The sequence below is a fragment of the Pleurodeles waltl genome, chromosome 12, assembly GCF_031143425.1.
Source record: "Pleurodeles waltl isolate 20211129_DDA chromosome 12, aPleWal1.hap1.20221129, whole genome shotgun sequence".
Classification (NCBI taxonomy): domain Eukaryota; kingdom Metazoa; phylum Chordata; class Amphibia; order Caudata; family Salamandridae; genus Pleurodeles; species Pleurodeles waltl.
This window is the reverse complement of record NC_090451.1, coordinates 186,624,258-186,646,185: the sequence shown is the minus strand read 5'-3', so window position 1 is coordinate 186,646,185 and position 21,928 is coordinate 186,624,258. Positions and strand designations below refer to the sequence as shown.

Here is a 21,928-nt window from a genome sequence, read left to right as displayed (position 1 = left end):
TAAAAAATGACAGAAATGAGGAAGGAAAGAAGAAAGAAAAATGAAGGAAGGAAGAAAGAAAATTAGAAAGAAGAAAGAAGGAAACAAGAAAAGGGAAGAATGGGAGAAAGAAGAATGATTGAAGTAATGAAGGAAAGAAGGAAGAAAGATGGAAAGAAGAAAAGGTAGGAAGAAGAAAAACAAATGGAAGTTGGAAGGAAAAAAGGAACGATGGAAGAAAGATGGAACAATCGAAGGAAGTAAAGAAATGGGGGAAGGAACGATGGGAAGAAAGATGGAAGGAAAGGGAAAAGGAAACATGGAAAGAAAAAGAAAGAAAGAAATAATTAATGGAAAAATAGGAAGAAGGAAAGATAGGAAGATAAGAAGATGGAAGGAAGAAAACAAACGTTAAAAGGAAAGAAGTAAAGCAAGATTAACAAAGAAGGATGGAAAAAAGAAGGAAAGAAGGAAAAAACAATAAAGGAAGGAAAAAAGAAGAAAGTAAAACAGATAAAAGTAAGAAATTTGGAAGGAAAGAAAAGAAAAATTGAAGGAAAGAGGACATTAAGAAGGAAAGAAGGAGAAAAGGAGGAATGATGGAGAAAAGAACAGAGACTGAAGAAACAAAGATAGAAGGAAAAAAGAAGGAAGGCAGGGAAAGGAAAATGGAAGGTAGAAAGATGAAAGGTAATAAGGAAAGATGGAAGGATGGAAGAAAAGAAAGGATGGAAAGAAGGGAGAAAGATAAGAAAGAAAAAAATTAAGGAAATAAGGAAAGAATAATGTTGGAAAGAAAAAGAAAGAATAGAAAGATGAAGGAAGGAAGAAAAAAGAATGGATGAAAGACGGAAGGAAGATGGAAAGAAAAAAGGAAATATGGAAAAAAGAAAGAAGATAAGGCAGAAGAAAGGAAAGAGGAAAAGTTGGAAGGAAGAAGAAAAAATAAGTTGGAAGAAAGGAAGAAGGAAAGAAAGATGATGAAGAAAAGAAAGAGGAATGATGACAAAAAGAAAAATGGAAGGAAAGATGGGAAGAAAGAGGGAAGGATAGAGAAAAGCAGGGAAAAATGGAAAGAAAGATGGAAGGAAGGGAGGAAGAAATAAAGATACAAGAAGGAAAAACGAACTGGAAGAAATATGAAAGAAAAAGGGAAAGAAAAATGTAAGGAAAAAGGAAGGAAGAAAGAACAAAAAAGATGAAAAGTAAAAGGAATTAAAGAAAGATAGAAGGGTGGAAAAAAGAAGGAAAGATAGGAAGGAAGAAAAGGGAATAAAGGGAGGAAGGGAAAAAGGATCAAAGGAAGAAATTTGGAAGGAAAGGCAAGAAACAGTGAAGGAAAGAGGAGAACGAAAGAAGGAAAGCAGAAATGTGGAGGGGAAGAAGGAAACAAGAAGGAATGATGGTGAAAAAGGAGGGAAGAAAGATTGAAGGAAGGCAGGAAAAGGAAAGATGGAAGGTAAGAAGGAAAATGGAAGAAAAAGAAGGCTTGAAGGAAAGGAAGATGGAAAGAAATAGGTAAAGGAGGGAAGAAAGATGGAACAAAGTAAAGAAGGAAGAAAGAAGAAAGTAAGGAAAGAAGGGAGAACAATAAAGAAGAAAAATGAAGGAAATAAGGAAGGAAGAAAGTTGTAAAGAAAAAGAATGAAGGAAAGAAAGAAGTAAAAAAGAATGGAAGGAAGACAAAGAAAAAAGAAAGATGGCATCAAAAAAGAAGATAGGAAAGAGAAAAGGAGGAAGGATGGGAAGAAAGGGAACAAAAGAAATAGGGAAAAATGGAAGGAAGAAATTTGGAATGATGGAAAAAAGGAAGAAGAAAGAAAGGAAGAAAGAAAGATAAGAAGGAAACATGGAATGGAAGGGAATTGGAAGAAAAAGATAGGAAGGAAGAAGGAAAAAAGATGAAAGGATGGAAAAAGAAGGAAAGAAGAAAAGAAAAGAAGTTGAAAGGAAGAAGTACAGATGGAAAAAGAAGGATAAAAAGAAAAGGAAGGAAAGGAAGAAAGCAGGAAAGAGAAGCAATGATGGAAAGAAAGAGGGAACGAAGGAAAGAAAGAAGAAACAAGGGGAAGAAAAAAGGAAAAGATGGAAGGAAGAAAAAGAAAGGGAAAAAGGGAAGAAAGGAAGAAAAAGGAAGGAAGTTAAGAAGGAAATATAGGAAGGAAGAAAGTTGGGAGAAAGAATTTTGGTAAGAAAGAAGGAAAGATGAAAGAAAGGAAGATGGAAGGAAAAATGGAAGGAAGAAAAAAGGAAAGATTGAAGGAAGAACGAAAGAAAGATGGAAGGTAAGGAGGATAGATGGAAGGATGAAGTAAAAAAATTGAGGAAATTTGGAAGAAAGAACGTTGGAAAGAAGATGGAAGGAAAGATGGAAGTAAAAAAGAATGGAAAGAAGGAAGAATTGAAAGGAATGAAGATGAAAAGAAGAAAGAAGGAAAGTTGGAAGGAAGAAAGGAAGATGGATAGGTGAAAGAAAAGAAAAATGATGGAAGAAAGGAAAAGAAAAATGGAAAGAAGGAAAGGAAAAAATGAAAAGGAAGGAAAGGGAAAAAGTAAGAAAAATGGAAAGAAGAAATTTGGAGGGATGGAAAGAAGGAAGGAGGAAATTTGGAAGAAAGAAAGAAGAAGGGAAGGAAGAAAGAAAGAATAAGGAAATGGAAGGTAAAAAGGATAGAATGGACGGAAAGAAAGATGAAAAGAAAAATGGAAGGAAGAAAGAATGAAAAAAGATCAAAGGATGGAAAGAATGGAGGAATGAGAGGAAAAAAGGAAGGAAAGGATGAAGGAAGCTGAAAAGATGGAAGGAAAAAGAAGGAAAGAAAAATATGAAAGGAAAGAAGAAACAAGGGGAAGAAAGAAAAGATGGAAAGAGGGAATGATGGAAGGAAGAAAGATGGAAAGAAATAAAGATGGAAGGAAAGCAGAAAGAAAGAAAGCTGGATTAAGGAAAGAACTAAGGTAGAAAAAAGATGGAAGGAAGAAAAGATGGAAAAATGGAAAGGAAGGAAAAAGAATAAATGAATGGTGGAAGGAAGAAGGAAAGAAAGATGAAAGGATGGAAGTAAAATGAATGGACTAAAGATGGAAAGAAGATAGAAGAAGGAAAGGAAAAGGAAACAAAAGAAGAAGGAAGGAAGAAAGAATGAAAGGAAGGCTGGAAGGAAAGGAAGAATTGAGGAAAGAAAAAAAGGAAGAAGGTAGGAAGATAGAAGGTAAAAAGGAGGGATGAAAGAAGGTAAGAAAAGGAGGGATGAAAGGAGGAATCAAAAAAGAAAAGGAGGAAAGAGGGAAAGAAAAGTAAGGAATAATGGAAAGAAGAAAGTTGGAAGAAGGAATGATGGAAATAAAAAGGAAAAAAGGAAGATGGAAGGAAGATGAAAGAAAGAAAAGAAGTTGGAAGAAGAAAATATGAAAGGAAGAAAGAAGGAAGGAAAAAATTGAAAGGAAACAGGAAGGAAGTTAGAAGGAAAGGAAATAAAATAGAAGAAAGTAAGAAAAAATGAACGAAAGATGGAAGGAAGAACTAATGAAAGATGAAAGGAAAAAATGAACGAAAGAAAGGAAAAGAAAAAGATGGATGGAAAGAATGAAGATGAAAAGATGAAAGGGAAGAAAGGATTGAAGGAAGGAAAGAAAGAATACAAGAAGGAAAGTTAGGAAAAAGAAGGAAAGATGGAACAAAGTAAAGCAGGAAAAAAGGAAGGGAAGTAAGATGAAAGGAAATAAAAAAGGAAAAAAGTTGGAAGGAAGAAGAAAATTTAGTAAAGGAAGAAAGTTGGAAAGAAGAAAAATGAGAAGAAAGAAAAACGAAAGATAGAAGGAAGGAAAGCAGGAAGAAAGGAAAAAGGAATGATGGATAAAAGAAGAAAGTTGGAGGAAGGAAAGAAGGAGAGATGGAAGAAGGGAAGAAGGAAGGAAGGAAGAACAAAAGTTGGAAGGAAGAAGGAAAGAAGAAATAAAGGAAAATTGGAGGAAGGAAAAGAAAGAAGGAAAGATGGGAAGGAAGAAAGAAGGAAAGATGAAGAGAAGAAAAAGTTGGAAGGAAAGAAGAAAAGATGGAAGGAAGATAGAAGAAAAGATGGGAGGAATGAAAGAAAAGGGGGAAGGCTAGAGGGAAGGAAAGGAAAAAGTGAGGAAAAATAGAAAGAGGGAAGGAAGAAATTTAGAAGAAAGAAGGAAAGATGGAAAGAAAGAACAATGGAAGAAAGGAAAGAAAGATGGAAGAAGGAGAGGATGAAATAAGGAGAAATGGGAGAAGTAAAGAAGGACTATGGAAGAAAGAAGTAAGGAAAGAACGAAGGATGAGAAGAAATGAAAAAACAATGAAAGAAAGGAAAGGAATGAAAGAGAAGGCAGAAGGTAAGATGGAAAGGAGGAAAAAAGAAGGAAGGAAAAAGAAAGGAAAGAAAGATGGAAGGAAAGGATACCGTAAATAAAGATCGAGAGAAGAAATTTGAAGAAGCAAGAAATTTGAAAGAAAGAAATTTGGAAGGAAGATGGAAGAAAGAAAGTAAAAAGAAGGAAGGAGAAAAGATGTAAGAAAACAAGATGGAAAGATAGAAGGAAGAAAATTGGAAGAGAAAGATGGAAAAAGGAAGAACAATGGAAGGAAGAAAAGATGGGAAGGAGAAAGGAATGATGGGAAAAAAAGAAAGAAGGGATGAAATAAGTATGGAAAGTAAGAAGAAAACATGAAGGAAGGAAAGAAGGAAGGAAGAGAATAGAAGAAAGAAATTTGGAAGGAAGAAAGAAGGAGAAAAGAAAGATGAAAAGATGGAAAAGGGGGAGATGGAAAAAGGAAAAGAAAGATGTAAAGAAGGAAGAAAGAAGGGAAGCAAGCAGAAAAGATAAATGGAAGAAAAAAAAGGAAAGACGAAAGATGGAAGGAATAAAGAAATAGGAATAAGAATGAAGGAAAGAGATGGAAGAAAGGAAAGTATGAAAATAAAAGAGGTAAGGAATGAAAGATCAAATGATTGAAAGAAAAAGGAAAGCAAATAAAGGTGGAAGGAAAGGAACAAATAAATGAAAAAAGGAAAGAAAGATGGATGAGAAGAAAAGAAAGAAATGGAAGAGGACAAAAGAAAAATAAGAAATTAAAGAGAAGAGAAACAAAAGAGAAAAAAGATAAGAGCAAAAAGGAAAGAAAAGAAAAAGGAAGTCAAAGCAAAGGAAAAAGAAAAAGGGAAGTCCAGAAAAAAGGAAAGAAACAATAATATAAATGAAAGGGAGGAGCAAATAAAGGAAAAAGGAAAGGAAGGCAAAGAAGGACAGCAAGGAGCAAAGAAGGACAGCAAGAAGCAAAGGAAAGAAAGAATTAAAGAAAAATGAATGACAAGAATAAAGGCAAGAAAGGAAGAAAAAGAAAAGAAGAATGAAACCAAGAAACAATGAATGGGAAAAAAGAAATAAAGGAAGGAAAGAAAGAAAGCAAAATGAAGGGAAAGGAGTTAAAGCAAGAAAGATGTAAAGAAAGAAGGAATGAAAATAGACTAGAGGACAGAAAGGTGGAACGAAACAAGGAAAAAGACGAATGGAAGGAAAGCAGCAATGAAAAGGAAAATAGGAAAGAAGGCAAGAAAGAGCACAGGAAAGAAGGAAGGATAGGAAGAAGGAAGGAATGAAAGACCAGAAAAAGAAGGAAAAAACAAGGAATGCAAAAATAGAAACGGCAAGGATAGAAAGAAAAGGAAGGCAGGATGAAAAAACGGAGAGGAAGCACAGAAGGAAATCATGAAAAATGGACAGAAGGAAGGAACTAAAAGAATAAGGAGAAAAGGCAAGCAAAGAAAAGAAAACAGGAAAGGAATGAAGGAAAGACAAGAAAGAAAGTATATTTAACATTAAGGAAGAAATAAAGAAAGAAAAACAAGAAAGAAGGAAGGAAAACAAGAAAGGAAAAACACAAGAAAGAAAGACAAAAAATGCAAGAGGGAAAAAGCAAGATGGAAGGAAGTAAACTAGGAAAGAATAGAAGTAGCTAATGAAGGAATGAAAAGGGAAAAAAACCCAGAAAGGAAAGAAAGACAGAAATGAAGACAGGAATTAAGACAAAAAAGAAAGGAAGACGGGAAAGAAAACAAAAAAATGAAAGAAGGAAAAAGCAAAAGTAAAGAACCAAGGACAAATAAAAAGAAACGAAATGAAGGAAACAAATGAAAAATGAAAGAAAGAAATGAAGGAAAAAATAAAGGAAGAAAGAACGAGTAAAGGACAGAAAGAAATGAAAAAATAAAGGTGAACGAAATAAAGATGGAAGCAAGGAATAAAGAAAAGAGAAAAAGGAAGGAAGTAATGGAAGACATGACAAAGCAAGAAAAAAGGAAAATGAAAGCAAGGAGAGAAAAGTAAAGAATGCAAAAAAGGATGACAGGAAATAAAGTAATAAAAAGGAAAGATGGGAAAAGCGATAAGAAAAGAAAAGATAGGATAAAAGAGGAAAAATCACGTAAAAAAGAAGGAAGTAAAGCACAAAAAGAAAGGATAACCAGATGAAGGAAAGACAAAAGCAGGAAAGACTGAGAAGGAAGAAAAGAGGAAAGAAAGCAAGACCAGAAAAAGAAGGAAAAACTAAGAAAGCGAGAGAGAAAGAACTAAAGTAAGAAAGGAAAAAAGGAAAGGACAGAAAAACAAAGAAGGACAAATGTAAGGAAATAAAAGAAAACATTTACAAAGGCAAAAAGAAGGAAGGAAATAAAAGATAAATAAGGAAAGCAAGAGGCAAAGAAAGACAAGTGAGGAAGCAGGAAAGGAGTGGATGAAAGAAAAAACAAAGGAAGGAATGAAAGAAGGAAAGCAATGAGGAGGGAAAGAAGAATGGAAAAGGAAGGAAAAAGGAAAGAAGAATGGAAAAGGAAGGAAAGAAAGCAAAGTATGAAAGGAGGAGAAGAAAGAAAAAATAAAAGAAAGAAATGAGGGAAAGAAAGCAAGAAAAATGGAAAAAAGGAAATACAAAAAGGTAAGAAAAGAAACAAATAAGACCACAAAGTAAAGACAAAGCAAGAAAAAAGCAAGGAAAGAGAGAATCGAAAGTAAGGAAGGAAAAGAGAAGGACCGAAACAGAAAACAGCATAGAAAGAAAAGGAAACAGGAAAAAAAGTCATGCAGTAAGGAAAGAAAGACTGAAAGGAAAGCAAGAAATAAAGAATGAAAGACAGACAAATGAAAGTAGGGGAAAAGGAGAAAAAATACAAGAAACAAGGAAAAGAATGAAAGAAAAGGAACAAATGAAAGGAAACAAGGAAGGCCCGACAGCTAAAGGAGAAAAATGGAAAGAAAGAACAAAAAAAGGAAGGAAAGAAGAAAAGAAGGAATTAAAAAATCAATAAAGAATTAATGAAAGAACGATGGAAAGAAAGAAGAAACAAACAAAGCAGGCTAGAAAAACTAAAAAAGAAAAGAAAGAAAGCAAAGAATGAAAGAAGGATAGAAAGAAAGGGAAAAAGGAGAAAAAAGCAAGACAAATGGAAGGAAGGAAAAAGTAAGGAAATTACACAAGAACATATGAAAGGAAAAGAAAGATAGAAAGACAAAGGAAGATATAAAGAAGGAAGGTTAGAAAGATAAAAAAATAAAGAATGAAAATTGGAAATGAATACAAAGAATGCAAAAAAGGAAGAAAAGGGGAAAGAGAAAAGAAAAGGACAGAATGACTGAAAGAAAGAATACAGTTAATAAAGCAATAAAGATTGAAAGTAACAAGGAAAGTCAAAAAGAAAGACAAATCAGAAATTAAAGATAAAAAGCAAGAAAGAAAAGGAAAGAAAGGAAAACTGGAAAGAAGGGCAGACACAAGAAAGAAAAAAGGAAAGTACATTAAGGAAGGCAAAGAAAAGGTAGAAGGAAGTAAACAAAGACCAGAAAAAATATGAAAAGCAAGAAAGGAAAAGAACAGAAGAACAAAGAGGGCAGGATGGAAAGTCGAAGGAAAAACAAGAAAAAGGGAAGGAAAGAAGAAATAATGAAAGAAGGACAAAATAAGGAAGAAAAAGCAAAGAAGACAAGTTAAGGAAAGGAAAAGTAAGAAAGAAGGAAAGAATTAAATAAAAGAAACCAAGAATGGAAAAAGAAGAGGAAAGAAGGCAAGGGATAAAAAAAAAAAAAGAATTACAGAATGAAAGAAAATCCAAAGGAGAAAAGAAGAAAAGTAAGTAAAAAGGAACTAAGGAAGGAAAGAAGGACAGAGAAAAAAAGAAAGACAAATCTAATAAGGAAAACCAGGAAACATGGGAAAAAGGAAGGAAAGAAAGAAAGGAAAGAGAAAGAAGGAAATTTAAAAACAAGGAAAAGAAAAGGAGACAAAAGGAATGAAAGCAGGCTTGAAAATAGAAAGGATGGAAAGAAGGCAAGAATACAGAAAAGGAAGAAAGGAAAGGATAGAAAAACTAAAAAAGAAAATGAGGAAGGAAAGCAAGAAAAAATGAAAATGAGAACTGAAAGAAGGCAAGAAAGAAAGAAAGAAAACTTCAAGAGAGAGACAAAGAAGGCAAGTAAATAGAATGAAAAGGAGAAGCAAGAAAGTATTAAAGTAAGAAAGAAAAAGAAAGAAAAACTATAGAAAAAAGGAGAGCTTAAAATAAAGAAAAAGTAAAAAGGAAGCAAAGAAGGAATGAAAAGGGGAGAAATGAAAGAATGCCAGAAAGGAGGACAGGAATTAAGGTAAGAAAGGAAGACAGGGAAGAAATGAATTAATAAAAAGAAAAAAACAGCAAAAAAGTAAGAAAAGGGCAAGAAAGAAACAGAAAGGAAGATAGGAAAGGAGACAACACAACAAGGAAAAGGAAGGAAACAAAGAATGCAAGACAAGGAAAGAATAAAAAGAAAGGATAGAAATACAGAAAAAAGGGAAAAAAGGATGGAAAGAGGCATCTAAAACAGGAAAGAATAAAAGAAAGAAGGAAAAAAGAAAAGCATTACAAATAAAAAAAGGAAGGAAAAGAAGAGAAAGAAGGAAAAGAAGGAATGTAAAAAATAAAAAACAAGAAGCAAGAAGGAATGTGAGAAAACAATGAAAAGAAAAAAACAAAGAAAGATAAAGAAGGGAGTATAGAAAGACACAAGGAAAGAAAGAGAAGGAAACATGAAAGAAAAACAAAAAAGGATGGACAGATGAAAAGAAGGAAGGAAAAAAATAAGGAAAGCAGGAAGCAAAGAAAAAAACAAGAAGCAAGGAAGAAAAGCAAGAGGAAAAGCAAACAAAAAGAAAGGAAAGAAAAGAGATAAGAAAAAAAACGAAAGAAAGGAAAGGAGAATTAATAGCAGGAAAGGGAACAAAGAAAGGGAAGTGGAAAAACAAAAAGAAGGAAAAGGGGAAGGAAAGGAATAAAAGAAAAGGGGACATGAAAGGAAGACAGAAGAAAAAAAGGAAAGAGAAAACAAGGCAAGAAAGAACTACAAAGAAGAGAAAGGAAAAATGAAGTAAAAAAGGAGAGAAAGCAAGAAAGAAGGAATGCAATAAGGAATCAAAGAAGAAAAGAATAAAGGAAAGAAAGAATTGGAAAGGATAGAAAGATAGAAAAATGTACAAAAAATGGAAAAGAAAGAGAATGAAGTAAAACAAGGAAGAATGAGGTAAGGAAAGAAAGGCAGACAAAGAAGGAAGGAAAGCAAGAAATAGATGGAAAGAAAGAATGACAAAAGAAATGGAGGAAAGAACAAACAAAAAAGCACAGAAAGAGGAAAGAAAAAGGACAGAAGGAAGGAAAGAAAAGCAAGAAGAACAATTTTTAAAGAAAAATGAGAAGGAAGAAAACAAGAAAGAAGGATAGAACAGTGGAATGAAAGATTTAAAGGGAAGAAAGGTGAGGAAGACAAAATGGAAAAAAACAATGAAGGGAGCAAATTAAAGTAAGGAAAAAGGAACAAATAATGAAAATGAATGAAAGGAAAGGACAATAATGAAGGCAAAAGAAGGAAGGAAAGAAACTAAAAAATTAAAAAAGAAGGCAAAGAAAATGGAAAGAAGTGCACAATAAAGGGGACAGAAAGATGAAAAAAGGAAAAAAGAAGGTCAGCGATGGAAAGCAAAAGAGTAAAAAGGAAGAAGGAAAAAAGAATGAAAGAAAGAAGGAAATATTTTTAGAAAAAGTGTTACATGTGCTGCAAATTGAATGTGATAAAGCCTGTTTATTTTCTTCGGAGAAGTTTATAAAAGAACCATTGGTGAAATTGAGCCCAGGCTATAGGTGTTCTGAAGAACTGTCTGCTTATTAATTCACATGCTTAACATTGAAGCTTTCAGTTTGTGTACTGCGTATCTAGTAAAAAAAAGATAACTTAATACAGAACAGTTTCAAATGGATGCAACCTGTTATTCTGGGAAGTACCAGCAGTCAGATAAACAAAGGGTACTCCAAAAGGAATTTACAAGTATTGGCAGGAGATAGAAACTGATAAACCATGGAATGTGACTGGTGCTCATATCTGCTGTAAAGCATCCTGCTTTCAACTAAGGCTGTAAACACAAAGGCAACATTAAAGTAATTATAAAGTGATATCTAAAACACTGGCACTGAAGGAACTACTATGTGTGTGGATGTGCTAATTGTGAGAGAGCAAAATGTAGTCCTTCAAATTGAAGTTAAACAGCAGCTTAAGCAGGCTGACCCACTGCCACATGCTGACGTAGGTGGATGCAAAATGGGAATGACAAAACCACAGGGCAAGGGATAAAGAGAGGTGGCTTAAAGCCCCTTTAATTCACTATATTATACATATAATATTATTAAAATCAAAAAGTTTTGGATAGCAACAGATCCAAAAGCTAGTTCTCAGAGAATCTATGTTTTTAGGGGAAAGGGTGTCACATATTAAAGCACTACTCAACTGATCAGATATACGCACACTATACAATAAATCAATATGAAGTTTAAAGTTAACCCATAATGAAACCATAGTAATCAAATGCAAATAAATATACATCGTTGTCATCTTTAAAGTAATTTCTAACATGCTCTGCGGGCAGCTTATTGTTCATTGAACAATATGCAAAAAGCTGTACACAGACGGGAAGAGTGAGAAAGACAAGGTGGTAACTAGCATTAGAAAGAGAAAAAACTGAAGAATTGAGACTCCAAGAAAACATATGGGAAAGATCAATGAGTTACAAATTTGAGACTTCAAAGAAAGGGGTTTGGGGATAACAACTTAGGTAATGCAGTAGAGGGGATATGTAGAGTAAGGGATCTTAATTCATGGGAGATCTAAAAGCACAGTAAGGAAACATAAGTTACATTAGATGCAATTCAGAGACTGAGTACAGAGGTTTTCTGATCAAAGAAGTATGACTAATGCAGAATACATTTTAACAAACAATATCGGAACTAATTAGTGGTTTCCTGAGAGAAGAGAATGAAGAGAAGAAGCCTAGAAGGAAATAGGAGAGATTTTGAACAAGTAAATTTAGATTCCTGTTAGGGAATTAAAGGAGAACTTTTGATCTTCTAGAATCAGGAGCAAGCAAGATACAAGTGGAAGGAGCCGCTCCGGAGAATGATGGTTGTAAACATCTAGGGAATCCACTGCATTTTATTTACTTGTTGTGATTAAAAATTTGAACAACATTGAGGCTGCTTAACGGCACAGTGCATCAGGAATACTTTGGTGGAAAAAATATCAGCAAAGAAAAGAACAAGTCATTTTATGGAGTTAAAAGCATTTCTTAAAACATGACAATGGGGTCAATATGTAAGACTTGCAGTAATATCATTAACACAATTGTACTCTTGAAACAAGCAGGCTCCAACACATTTTTCCCCTGGAGAAACAGATGAAAGGGTCAGTGATCAAAAATGGTAAAGTCAATGAGCACCACAATAAAATGCCAAAACCAATATAAAAACATTAAAAAAAAAAAGTAAAAAGCTAGATAACACAAAAATGTGAACAAGGATTGGCAAAAAGCCTGACTCATGAATGGAAGAGCCGTTTGTGTCACTGTTGGGGTTGAGCACCAAATAATTCATCATACATGCACTCCGTCATTCAACTTTGCACTCATGCATCCATCCATCACCTGGCTCATTATTGCATTCCCCCTGATACAACTGCAAACTCATCAACATTTGCAAGATAATTCTAATGAATATAAGTAGAAAAAAAGAAAACATGTTGCTGTCTAACCGCAACAGGCCTATGCCTGAACAGCGGGTGTCTGTGTTGCAAACGTATTGTAAATAATCTACTATTGTTTTAAAGTGTAAACATGGCCACTACATTTAGAACCACAGTGTTGGCCATTTTGGAATGGTAAAACAATGATACACTATGGATAGCAGCATTCCATAATGGTCTCCTGGTTTAGTGGCAGAAGCCTTGTGGGATGTGGCACACTGCAGATGAAATAAGCGTCAATCAGGTGACCCTTTTGCACTTCCTGGTGAGCTGTAGTATCCTCTAAAAAAACATTAAAATAATAAGCGGAGAGGAAATAAAAGTGAATTAAAAAGGAGAAAATACAAAACTAAAGGACTGGCCAAGCCGCCCAGACACTTATCTGAAAATACAGTCATTCACATGGCCAAGAGAGCAATTACTGATGTGGACTCATAAGGCTACGGCTGAAACGCGTTGGGAGGAGGACCATCTTTCTTTAATATAGCTTTTTGAACTGTCCGTTTGTGTCTTGACTTCTTTTCTTTGGGAGAGAAAATCTGATTAATATATATATATATATATGATTTGTTTAATACAATATCTTGGAAGAGGGCTAAGAAGAGAATCTAGCAAGAAATAATTGTCAGAGGCAGTAACCAACACCATAATAATTTCCTACAAAGGCAATCTGTGACATTTCCTGCAACAGTATAGCTGTCAGGAAAGAAGACTTTAATACAAATAACAATCCATCCTGAAATGTCTAACGATTTTAATAAGTGCTTTTCTTGACCTATATGTAACGTCCAATTCATTTACCTTAACTTTTCAAAATAAACAGATCAGACCTATGGCAACAGGAATATTTTTCCTAGTGAACCAATCAGCCTTTAGCTCTTATAATTGGCGTAGCACAAAAACCAAGTGAGACCTTCTGTACTGAGCATAAACTTCCCATGCAGTCATAAAATTACATAGTACAAATAATATAGTTGGCAAAGCAAAATACTATCTCTTCTATCAGGGCTCTGATAGAACAAATCTTCTACACCTCATTGTTTAACAGAGGGCGTAACCAGTGCTAAAACCCTTGCCTACTATGGGGATCTGTGACATTCAATGTACAAAATACTATCTGTAGGCTTTAATACAGAGTAAAAACAATCTACCATTGTGAGGATTTGGATTTACCATATATGTCATGTCTGTGGGGGCTTATCGTGCAGTGCACTCACAAATACTGTCTTGAGTCCAGCCAGGTATGCTTACTCAACCGTACGCCCAACCCTGGGTAGCTGTGGATGCAAGCAGTAAGGCTTAGCAAAGGAACAACATGTAAAGCATTTAACAGCACCAAACAACAAAATAAGAAAGCAACAACACATGAAGGAAAGGAGAATAGATTACATTTTTATAAATGTATAAAGACTTTGGTGAACGAAATCCGCTAGAAGGTTCCGGCGATACAGATTTTTGAAAATATTATTACTTTTAAATGCAACTGCAAACAAGCATTGGGCAACAAAAACGTTGAAAACTTTTGAAAAGTTTGGACAGTTAATTTGACTACGCCGACCAGAGGTCTATGGGGCCACAGTGGACACTCTGGGCAGTTACCTGGCCACCAAGGCGTTTTGAAATTAAATCCAAACTTTAAGGGCAATCGCCAAGGAGACAATGGACTGGTCCTGATGCTGAGGGATGCAGGCAAAAAAATGGTCAAAGAATGCTCCGGTTGTCGTGCGGTCGACAGAGGTGTCTGGGAGTGCTTCTTGGTCCATGGGTGAAGTGGGACAAACTTGACCACAGAGAACAGGGTCCATCGAAGACCTCTACGTTGCAGTAGCAGGCCAGCCGATGGTGGGCTACTAGTAAGTCTGCACCACGGTTGTCACAAAAACCCTAGGTGGGGGCTATTGTTCCCCAAGTGTGACAAATCCAGACTCTGACAGCACACTTGGGTCAAGCAGACTAAGGTGTAACTTTTAGCCATCTCAGATTTGTTCTCTTTTGTGGCCAGTGACTGGTAGTGGTAAAACGTCTGCGGTGGCTACGAACTTGGCGATTTGGGCAATTTCAGTTCGGGTCCCTGAAGCTGCTTCCAGGAGATCAGCCCAATGATCCTTGGAGATACTGCTAATGTAGGTAATCAACTTTAGCCCGTGCCAGGAGCCGAATGCACAGTTCAAACTTTGCTAGCCCAAATTGCTGAAGGTGAAGTCCTTCAGAGTATGCAGCCTCTCTTTGTGCGGGTTCAAGGGCAGCTGGGCAATCCTTCAGTCATCTGTCAAATTCCAGTGTGATCAAGGGTCAGAGTTACAGGGGTGCCATATTTATCATAGAAAAGTATGCTAAGGGGACCCATGCAGTCACTAGCCAATGGGCAAGTTCCTGCGATGTGTGTCATCTGGATATTCCAGAGCACTGTATTCTTGCCCCTTTCAAGATGGCACAACCCTTCCTCTGTACTTAGGAGCTTGGTAGCTCACCCTAGAGGTGTGGCTACCAGAGGGCTACACATCCAGGGTAGAGCTGGTTTGAGGGCAAGTTTTTCCTCCTTCACACTGTCTCCACTTTTTCAGCAGGAACAAAAGGCATCCTGCTCAGGGGTGTTGGCACTACTTCCCTCACAAAGGTGGCTTTACTGTTAAAGCTCACCTTTTAGGCTTACATCCTCAAGTGGCCATCCTGGGGGAGGAGGTGACACCTCTCTCCGCAGCAACTGCCTTTGTTCCTGTGCTGGGGAGACATTCACACTTCTCCCCTGGCAGTCAGAAGCCTGACTGTATGCCGGGGCCTTTGTGAGGCTGTTGGGCTAGCTGGAGCAGAGAGTGGCAACTTTATAAAAGTTGCATACCTTTGATAGTGGTATTAAATTCGACAAGGGCATTAGGATGGGTTTAATGTCACAATTAAGATGATACCTTGCATGACACAGTTTGGCAGTCCCAGTGAGAAGTTAGCTGGGATGGAAGGCCAACTGGGCACCCTGTGTTAGCCAATGGGGCTACTAACTTTATGCACAGCAAAACAACAATTTCAAAGTGCTGCTGTTAAGACAGATTGAAATAAATGTCTAACTTAACAAAATACCGCTCCCTGCCATGGTGCTCTATAGGCCTTCCTTACGGAAGACTTACCTATAGTGTTAAGGGATAGGGGGGCTTTGCCATTGGAGTGAATGGCAAAGTCAAACTGGCAATGAAAACATTGTCCTTCCAGTTTGCAGTGACAGGCCCGGGAGCCATTTTGTACCTTGTTACACACAGGGTGGCAGAAACAGTGCTGCAGCCCAGAGGACACTCTGCCTTACATACTCTATACTAGGGAGTTATAAGTCAGTCCTTGCTAATTGGGTGTGTCCAATTCAACATACAGCTTGTATAGGAGCAGAACAATGGCACTGAGGTCTGGTTGGCAGGCCTCAGTGCACTCTGAGTCAAAAGAAACAGCAGTATGAGTCCACAAATATGGGGGTGAACAGGCAAAAAGGTGCATTTCCTTAAAGCCATTAAATGCTATTGCCTTTAACATATGCCTTTTACAATGTATGTCAACCCTCCTTCTTTTAACATAATCTTAATTATAAACAGTCAGGCCTATAACCTTCATCACTGGCATGCCACCATAAGCAACTCAGACCTAGTCTGTTGGTGCATATAGCCTTCTCACAAGGCAACACTAATAAACTTACAATTATATACAGAACACAGTTGTCAACATTATAAAATCCATACGAAAAGAGCCTAATTATGTTTACCATAATGCAAATAGTTTATATCCATGGTTTGATCAGGTGAATCAACAATAACAAAACCCTTGCCTTCTACAGCAAACTCAGAGATTCCATGCAACAGAATACTTATCAACATGCTCTAGCAGTGTTAAAACAACCCACCCTCAAAAGCCTATAACACACGCTTTTCACAATAAGTAAGGCCTACTTGCTTTGTCAAACCTAGCTTATAAACAGATCGCACCTAAGGAATCCAACTTAACATAGCCTAGTGAACCAATAAGGTATATAGCCTTTACAGTTGACTTGACACTATGTAAACCCAGGCCAACTGAAGTGCCCATAAGCTGGCAGACAACAGGCATACATTTATAAAATTGCAAACATGTACACGATTCCAGTTGACAAAACACCATACAGCCCCTCGTAATAGGGCCTAATAAGAATCAACACGTTGACATTCTACTTCCAGGGTTTGTCACAAAGGGTGGCCAACATCAAAATACTTGCCTACTGTAGTAACCTGTCAGATTACACAGAACCAAATACCTTTGTGCGGCCTGTACTTATTGCGAGAACAATCCACTATTGGCAGCCTATTGGCTTTACCATATGCTTTTAACAATACATAAGCCAGGCTTACAGTATTTGTAATAATTTTTCATAATAAAACAGGACATACCTATGGCAGTGGCCATAACAGTCCTCCACACACCAATCAAGATTATACCTGTTATGATTTGCTTGTTATAATAGCCAGCTCAGGCCTACTGTACTGAGCATACATTTTTCCACAAGGCAGCTAATAGGCATAGTCATAAAAGTGCAAATATATTCAAAATTAGAATTGGCAAAACAAAAATACTAGCTCTCACAACAGGGCTTAACAAGAATTCTCACAGTGCAGATCTTCTACACTCCTCGTTTATCTGAGCGGGTAACCAACACTAAAACCCTTGTCTTCTAAAATAATCTATGAGATTACATGTAACAAAACAATTCTGCAGGCTTTAATTCAGAGTAATAACAATCCATACTTAAATGCCTATTGACTTAAAAATATGCTTTTCTCACTCACTATATCAGCCCTACTTCCTTTATTCATTACGGAACATTATGATAATCAGATATATAGCCTTTATCACTGCCTTGGGGCAAGCATCCGTGCATTACAATGGGCTTGAGTTGGGTACGGAGGCAAGGCAGCCATCCAGCATAAGGTCAAAACACTACGAACATACAAATTTATAGTCAGCAAAGCAGAATACTATCCCTCCCGAGAGCCTAACAAGGATTATTGTAGAGCATACCTTCTATCACCACAGTTTATTCTGGGGAAGTCACCAAAACTCATGTCTACACAGTAATGTATGAGGTTCCATGTAACAAAATAACTGCCTGCAGGCTTTAGCACAGTGTAATAATCCATCTTTAAACACCTATTGTCTTTAATGCATGCTTCTTACAATAATTAGGTCTTACCTACTGACTTTGTCATAACGTTTGATAATAAACAGATCGAACCTATGAGAGCTTGCATTCCGTTTCCCAATTAACCTTTTATCATTGTTTTCAACACCAGCCTATTCTAGTGCACATAAACTGGAGACCATCATGCACGGTTATAAAATTATAAATGTGAATAACCAAACAGCTTGTAAAACAATATGCAAACCCTCTGAACAGTGTCCAAGAAGAATCATCACAGTGAAAGCCCTCCCCCTCAAGGTTTGACTGTGTGGGTGGTAAACGCGAAAACCTTGCCTACTAAGGTAATCTGTATGATTACATGTAACTAAATACATGTCTATAGCCTGTAACACAATGTGATAACAACCAACTTCTAAAGGCCTAGTGACTAACATATTCTTTTCACAAATAATAGGCTAGACTAGCTGCCTTTGTCATAAAGCTTCATTATGAGCAGAGAAGAGCTATATTATTGGACATAACGTAACCAGAGCACAAAACAAGCATATGGCTTGTCTCAGTAACAAACTCAGGCTTACAGTTTCAAGAGTAAGCTTTTCAACAAGGCAACCACCAGAGAAAGACAGAACAAAATTATAGCTGGTTAAGCAAAATACCATTGTGCAGATTTATTAAAATGTAACGCAACGCAATGCAGAAAGATACTTTGCTGCACTGCGTCGTGTTACTTGATAGGAAGAGGGCAGGAGTGCCCCATATTTAACATTATATGGCACATTCCTATTCTCTCCTTGTGCTCGTGCTCCAAGTGCTACCAGGCACCCTTGCACCGTAGTGCAAAGGTGCCTACATTGCAGACAGAATTGTTTTTGTGCTGGATAGCATGCGTTTCTACACAAAAACAATCCTCTGAGGCTTTTTCCTCTTAATACGTGTACTGCATAATGCAGCATTTGTTATGGCTCTCCTGAGGTGGAGCAGGATTTTAACGCATTCCCAGACCTATCACTCATGGTAAATCTGGGAATGCACCAAAATTAATTGGAGATGGGTAGAAACATCCACGCTCCACCTATGGAGCTCTTCCCTGGGGCACAGTAACGCAATACAGCGACTTCCACTGCCTTGCATTACTCCAGGTTTACCAAGCCATGCAGGGCCACGCAAGGTGCCTTTGCGTGGATTGGTAAATCTCATTCTAGATTTTGCATTGCCCTGTGTCCCCTTGTTTAGCGCAAGGACAATGCAAAAACTCTGATAACTCTGGCCCTATAGTTCCCCCACATGGCCTTGCAATTCACACAAAGCAAATCTTCCATTTCCATGGTTTGTCACACTGGATAAAAAAATACCAAAACCAATGCCTTGTTTGGTAATCTGTGAGATTCCATGTAACAAAATACCTATGTGCAGGATTTAATAGAGATTAATAACAATCCACATTTAAAAGCCAATCAATTTAATATATACTATACATAATAAATATGTCACGCCTAGTGCCTTTATCATAACATTTCATAATAAATAAATCAGGCCCATAGCCATGTAAATTAGCTTAACACCATAACCATCTAATTCCGGCTGTATCGAATATAAACTTCCCCACAAGCCAACAAGTGTAATACAAGCACTCTTTTTAGTGGAAACAAAACATGTGAGGATTTGGGTGTACTGTATGATATGGCTTTGGGGCCCCATCGTGCAGTCCACTGACAAATACCATCTTGGGTCCAGTCAGGATTGTTTACTTACCCTCAAGTTCAACCCTGGGTAGCTGTGCCTGCGAGCAGTAAGGCTTAGCAAAAGGAACTATATGTAAACATTTAACTGCACCAAACGACGAAATAAGAAAGCAACAACACACTAAAGAAAGAAGACACAAATTTATAAAAATAGATTATATATTTGTGAATTTTTAAAGATCTTGATGAAATAAAATCCACTGAAGGGTTCCAGAGATTCCGATTTTTGATGATATCACTTTTAAATGCAACGACAAACAAGCACTGGTCAACAAAAACTTTAGAAACTTCTGAAAAGATTGAAATAATTAATTAGTTTGGCTACTTTGGCCAAGGTTGGGCGACAAATTCTGGCAGGACGGAGGTCTGGAGCTCGAGTGGACACTTTTGACAGTTACCTGACCACCACAGCATTTCTGAAGCGAAATCCAAACTTTACAGGACAACCACTATAGACATCAATGGAGTGGTCCTGATTCTGAGGGATGCAGGCAAAATATGCTCAAAGGATGCTTCGGTTGTGGTGCGTTTGATGGGGGTGTTTCTATGGGTGCTTCTCAGTCCATGGATAAAGTGGGGCAAACTTGGCCACAGTAATTGGGGCCCATTAAGTCCTCTACATTGTAGTAGCAAGCCAGCCGAAGCTGGGCTGCTGGTCAATCTGCACATTGGTTGGGGCAAAGACCTTAGGTGGGGGTTAGTGTCCCTTGGATGTGACAAATCTGGACTTGGATAGCACTCCCGGGTCAGGCAGAATCAGATGCAACTTTTGGCTATCTTGGATTTGTCCTCTTGGGTGCCCGCCAACTGGTAGTGGCAAAACTTCTGCTGTGGCTACCAACATGTCAGGTTGGGCTACTTCAACTCTTGTGTTTCTGGAGCTGGTTCTAGGAGATCAGCCGACTCATCCTTGGAGTCACTGCTGTAGGTTGAGGTTGCAAATCAACTTTTCCCCAAGCCAGGAGGTGCAGGCACAGTCCAGCCTTTGCTAGCCCAAGATGCTGCAGTCCAAGGGCAGCTAGGCAGTCCTTCAGTTCTCTCACTAATTCCACCGTGATCGGAGGGTCAGAGTGACAGAGGTGCCATATTTATCCAAGCAAAGTACCCTGAGGGGACCATGCAGTCACTAGCCAATGGGCTACTGGGTCCCCTCCTACCTAGTTCCTGGGATGTGTTGCACATGGCTATCCCAGAGTGATCAATTCTTGCCCTTTTCAAGATGGCACGACCCTTCCTCGGTCGTTAAGAGCTTGGTAGCCCACCCTAGAGGTGTGGCTACCAGAGGGTTACAGGCCCAATGGTGGAAATGGTTTGAGGGCAAGTTTTCCTTCCTTGACCCAGTCTCCACTTTGTCTGCAGGAACAAAAGGCATCCTTGTCAGGGGTGTTGGCACTACTTTCCTCAGAAAGGTGGCTTCACCTTTGAAGCTCGGCTTTTGAGCTAACATTGTGAGTGGCCATCCTGGGAGAGGTGACACTTCGCTCTGTGGCAACTGCCTTTGTTCCTGTGCTGGGGAGTCATTCACATGGCTCCCCAGGCGGTCAGAAACCTATCTGTATGCCAGGGCCTTTGTGAGGCTGATATTCTAGCCGGAGTACAGATTGGCATCTTTCTAAAAGCTGCTTAATTTTAAAAGTGACATTAATTTTGACATGGCCATAAAGTCACATTTAATGCCAAGATTAAATTGATAGCTTCCGTGACCTACTTAGGTAGTCCTATTCAGGAGTTAGCCAGGTTGGGGTGTCAGCTGGTAAACCTGTGTTACCCAATGAGGCTACTATGTCCACGGCAAAATGACAATTTGGAAGTGTTGCCGTTAAAACATATGAATAATATATGCCTTACTTAACAAAATACAGTTGCCTGCTTTAGGGCTCTACAGGTCTTTCTTAGGGAAGACTTAGCTATAGTGTTACGGGATAGAGTGGCTTTGCCATTGGTGTGAATGGCAAAGTCGAACAGGTAGTGAAAACATTGTCCTTCCAGTCTGCAGTGGCAGGTTGGGGGCCATTTTGGTCTTTGTCATACACAGGGTGGTCCGAATAGTGCTGCAGCCCTGAGTGGACACTCTGCCTTACATGCTGTGGGTACCATCTACTAGGGGGGGTAATAAGCAAGCCAGTCCTTGCAAATTGGGTGTATCTAAACCAGCATGCAATTTGTGTAGGGTCAGAACACTGGCACGGAGGTCTGGTTAGCAGGCCTCAGTGCACTCTCCGAGTCAAAAAACAAGCAGCACCAGTCTAAAATGGTCAACATGCAAAAAGAGGCAGTTCCTTACACTGCCCAATCAAATCCTGTAATCAGGGATACCAACATATGGGAGAGCTCCTTTCTCACTGCAACTCTGAAAGCTCTTTTTTGTTAATCACATAAGTTCGCCCAAGACTTGCACCGTCAAGCCAGTCCTAAACATCTACGTAGATTAATGTCTGCCCTTGGCACTCATACACAAAACTGCACTCTGAAGGTTGTTAATGACTGCCATCCCAGCTGTGCTGCTGCAAGAGAAAAACAAACACTAAATTATCTATCTAAAACACTTTAATAGAACTACGATACCATGTGTGTCCCCCTGGAAGTTTAAGCTCGGGCAGCTGCATAAATAAACAAAATGCATGAAGGTCAAACACTTTTTTCTGGAAGCAAACAACTTCTGCCCAATCAAAACATGTATTCTTGTATACCAACTTGTGGGCAGAACCAAAGCCCCTCTCCTACTAATGCTTCTTAACCCCTTAGCTGCCAGGCCTTTTTCCGTTAGAACGCTAAGCCATTTTTTGCTCTTTGGGTTACTTCACACTTGCTCCTGTATACATTTTTTTCCACATAAGGTATCACCTGAAATTTGCGTTGTTGGATTCTAAAGGTACCCAGGGATTGTGGAGTTCCCTTACAGGGACTGAGAAAATAGCTAAAATATAGTCAAAGTGGGTGTTTTTTT

At 37.8% G+C, this 21,928-nt stretch overlaps 1 protein-coding gene across 1 annotated transcript; it reads left to right on the top strand.

The window, feature by feature from the left end:
• The first annotated feature begins 6,470 nt into the window (after nucleotides 1-6,470).
• LOC138267105 (nucleolar protein 58-like) lies at nucleotides 6,471-9,081 on the top strand. The gene is made up of 3 exons (XM_069215954.1): nucleotides 6,471-6,577; nucleotides 6,973-7,123; nucleotides 8,870-9,081. The coding sequence occupies exons 1-3, from the start codon at nucleotides 6,471-6,473 to the stop codon at nucleotides 8,951-8,953; spliced, it is 342 nt and encodes a 113-aa protein (XP_069072055.1). The 3' UTR covers nucleotides 8,954-9,081.
• Nucleotides 9,082-21,928: the final 12,847 nt, after the last annotated feature.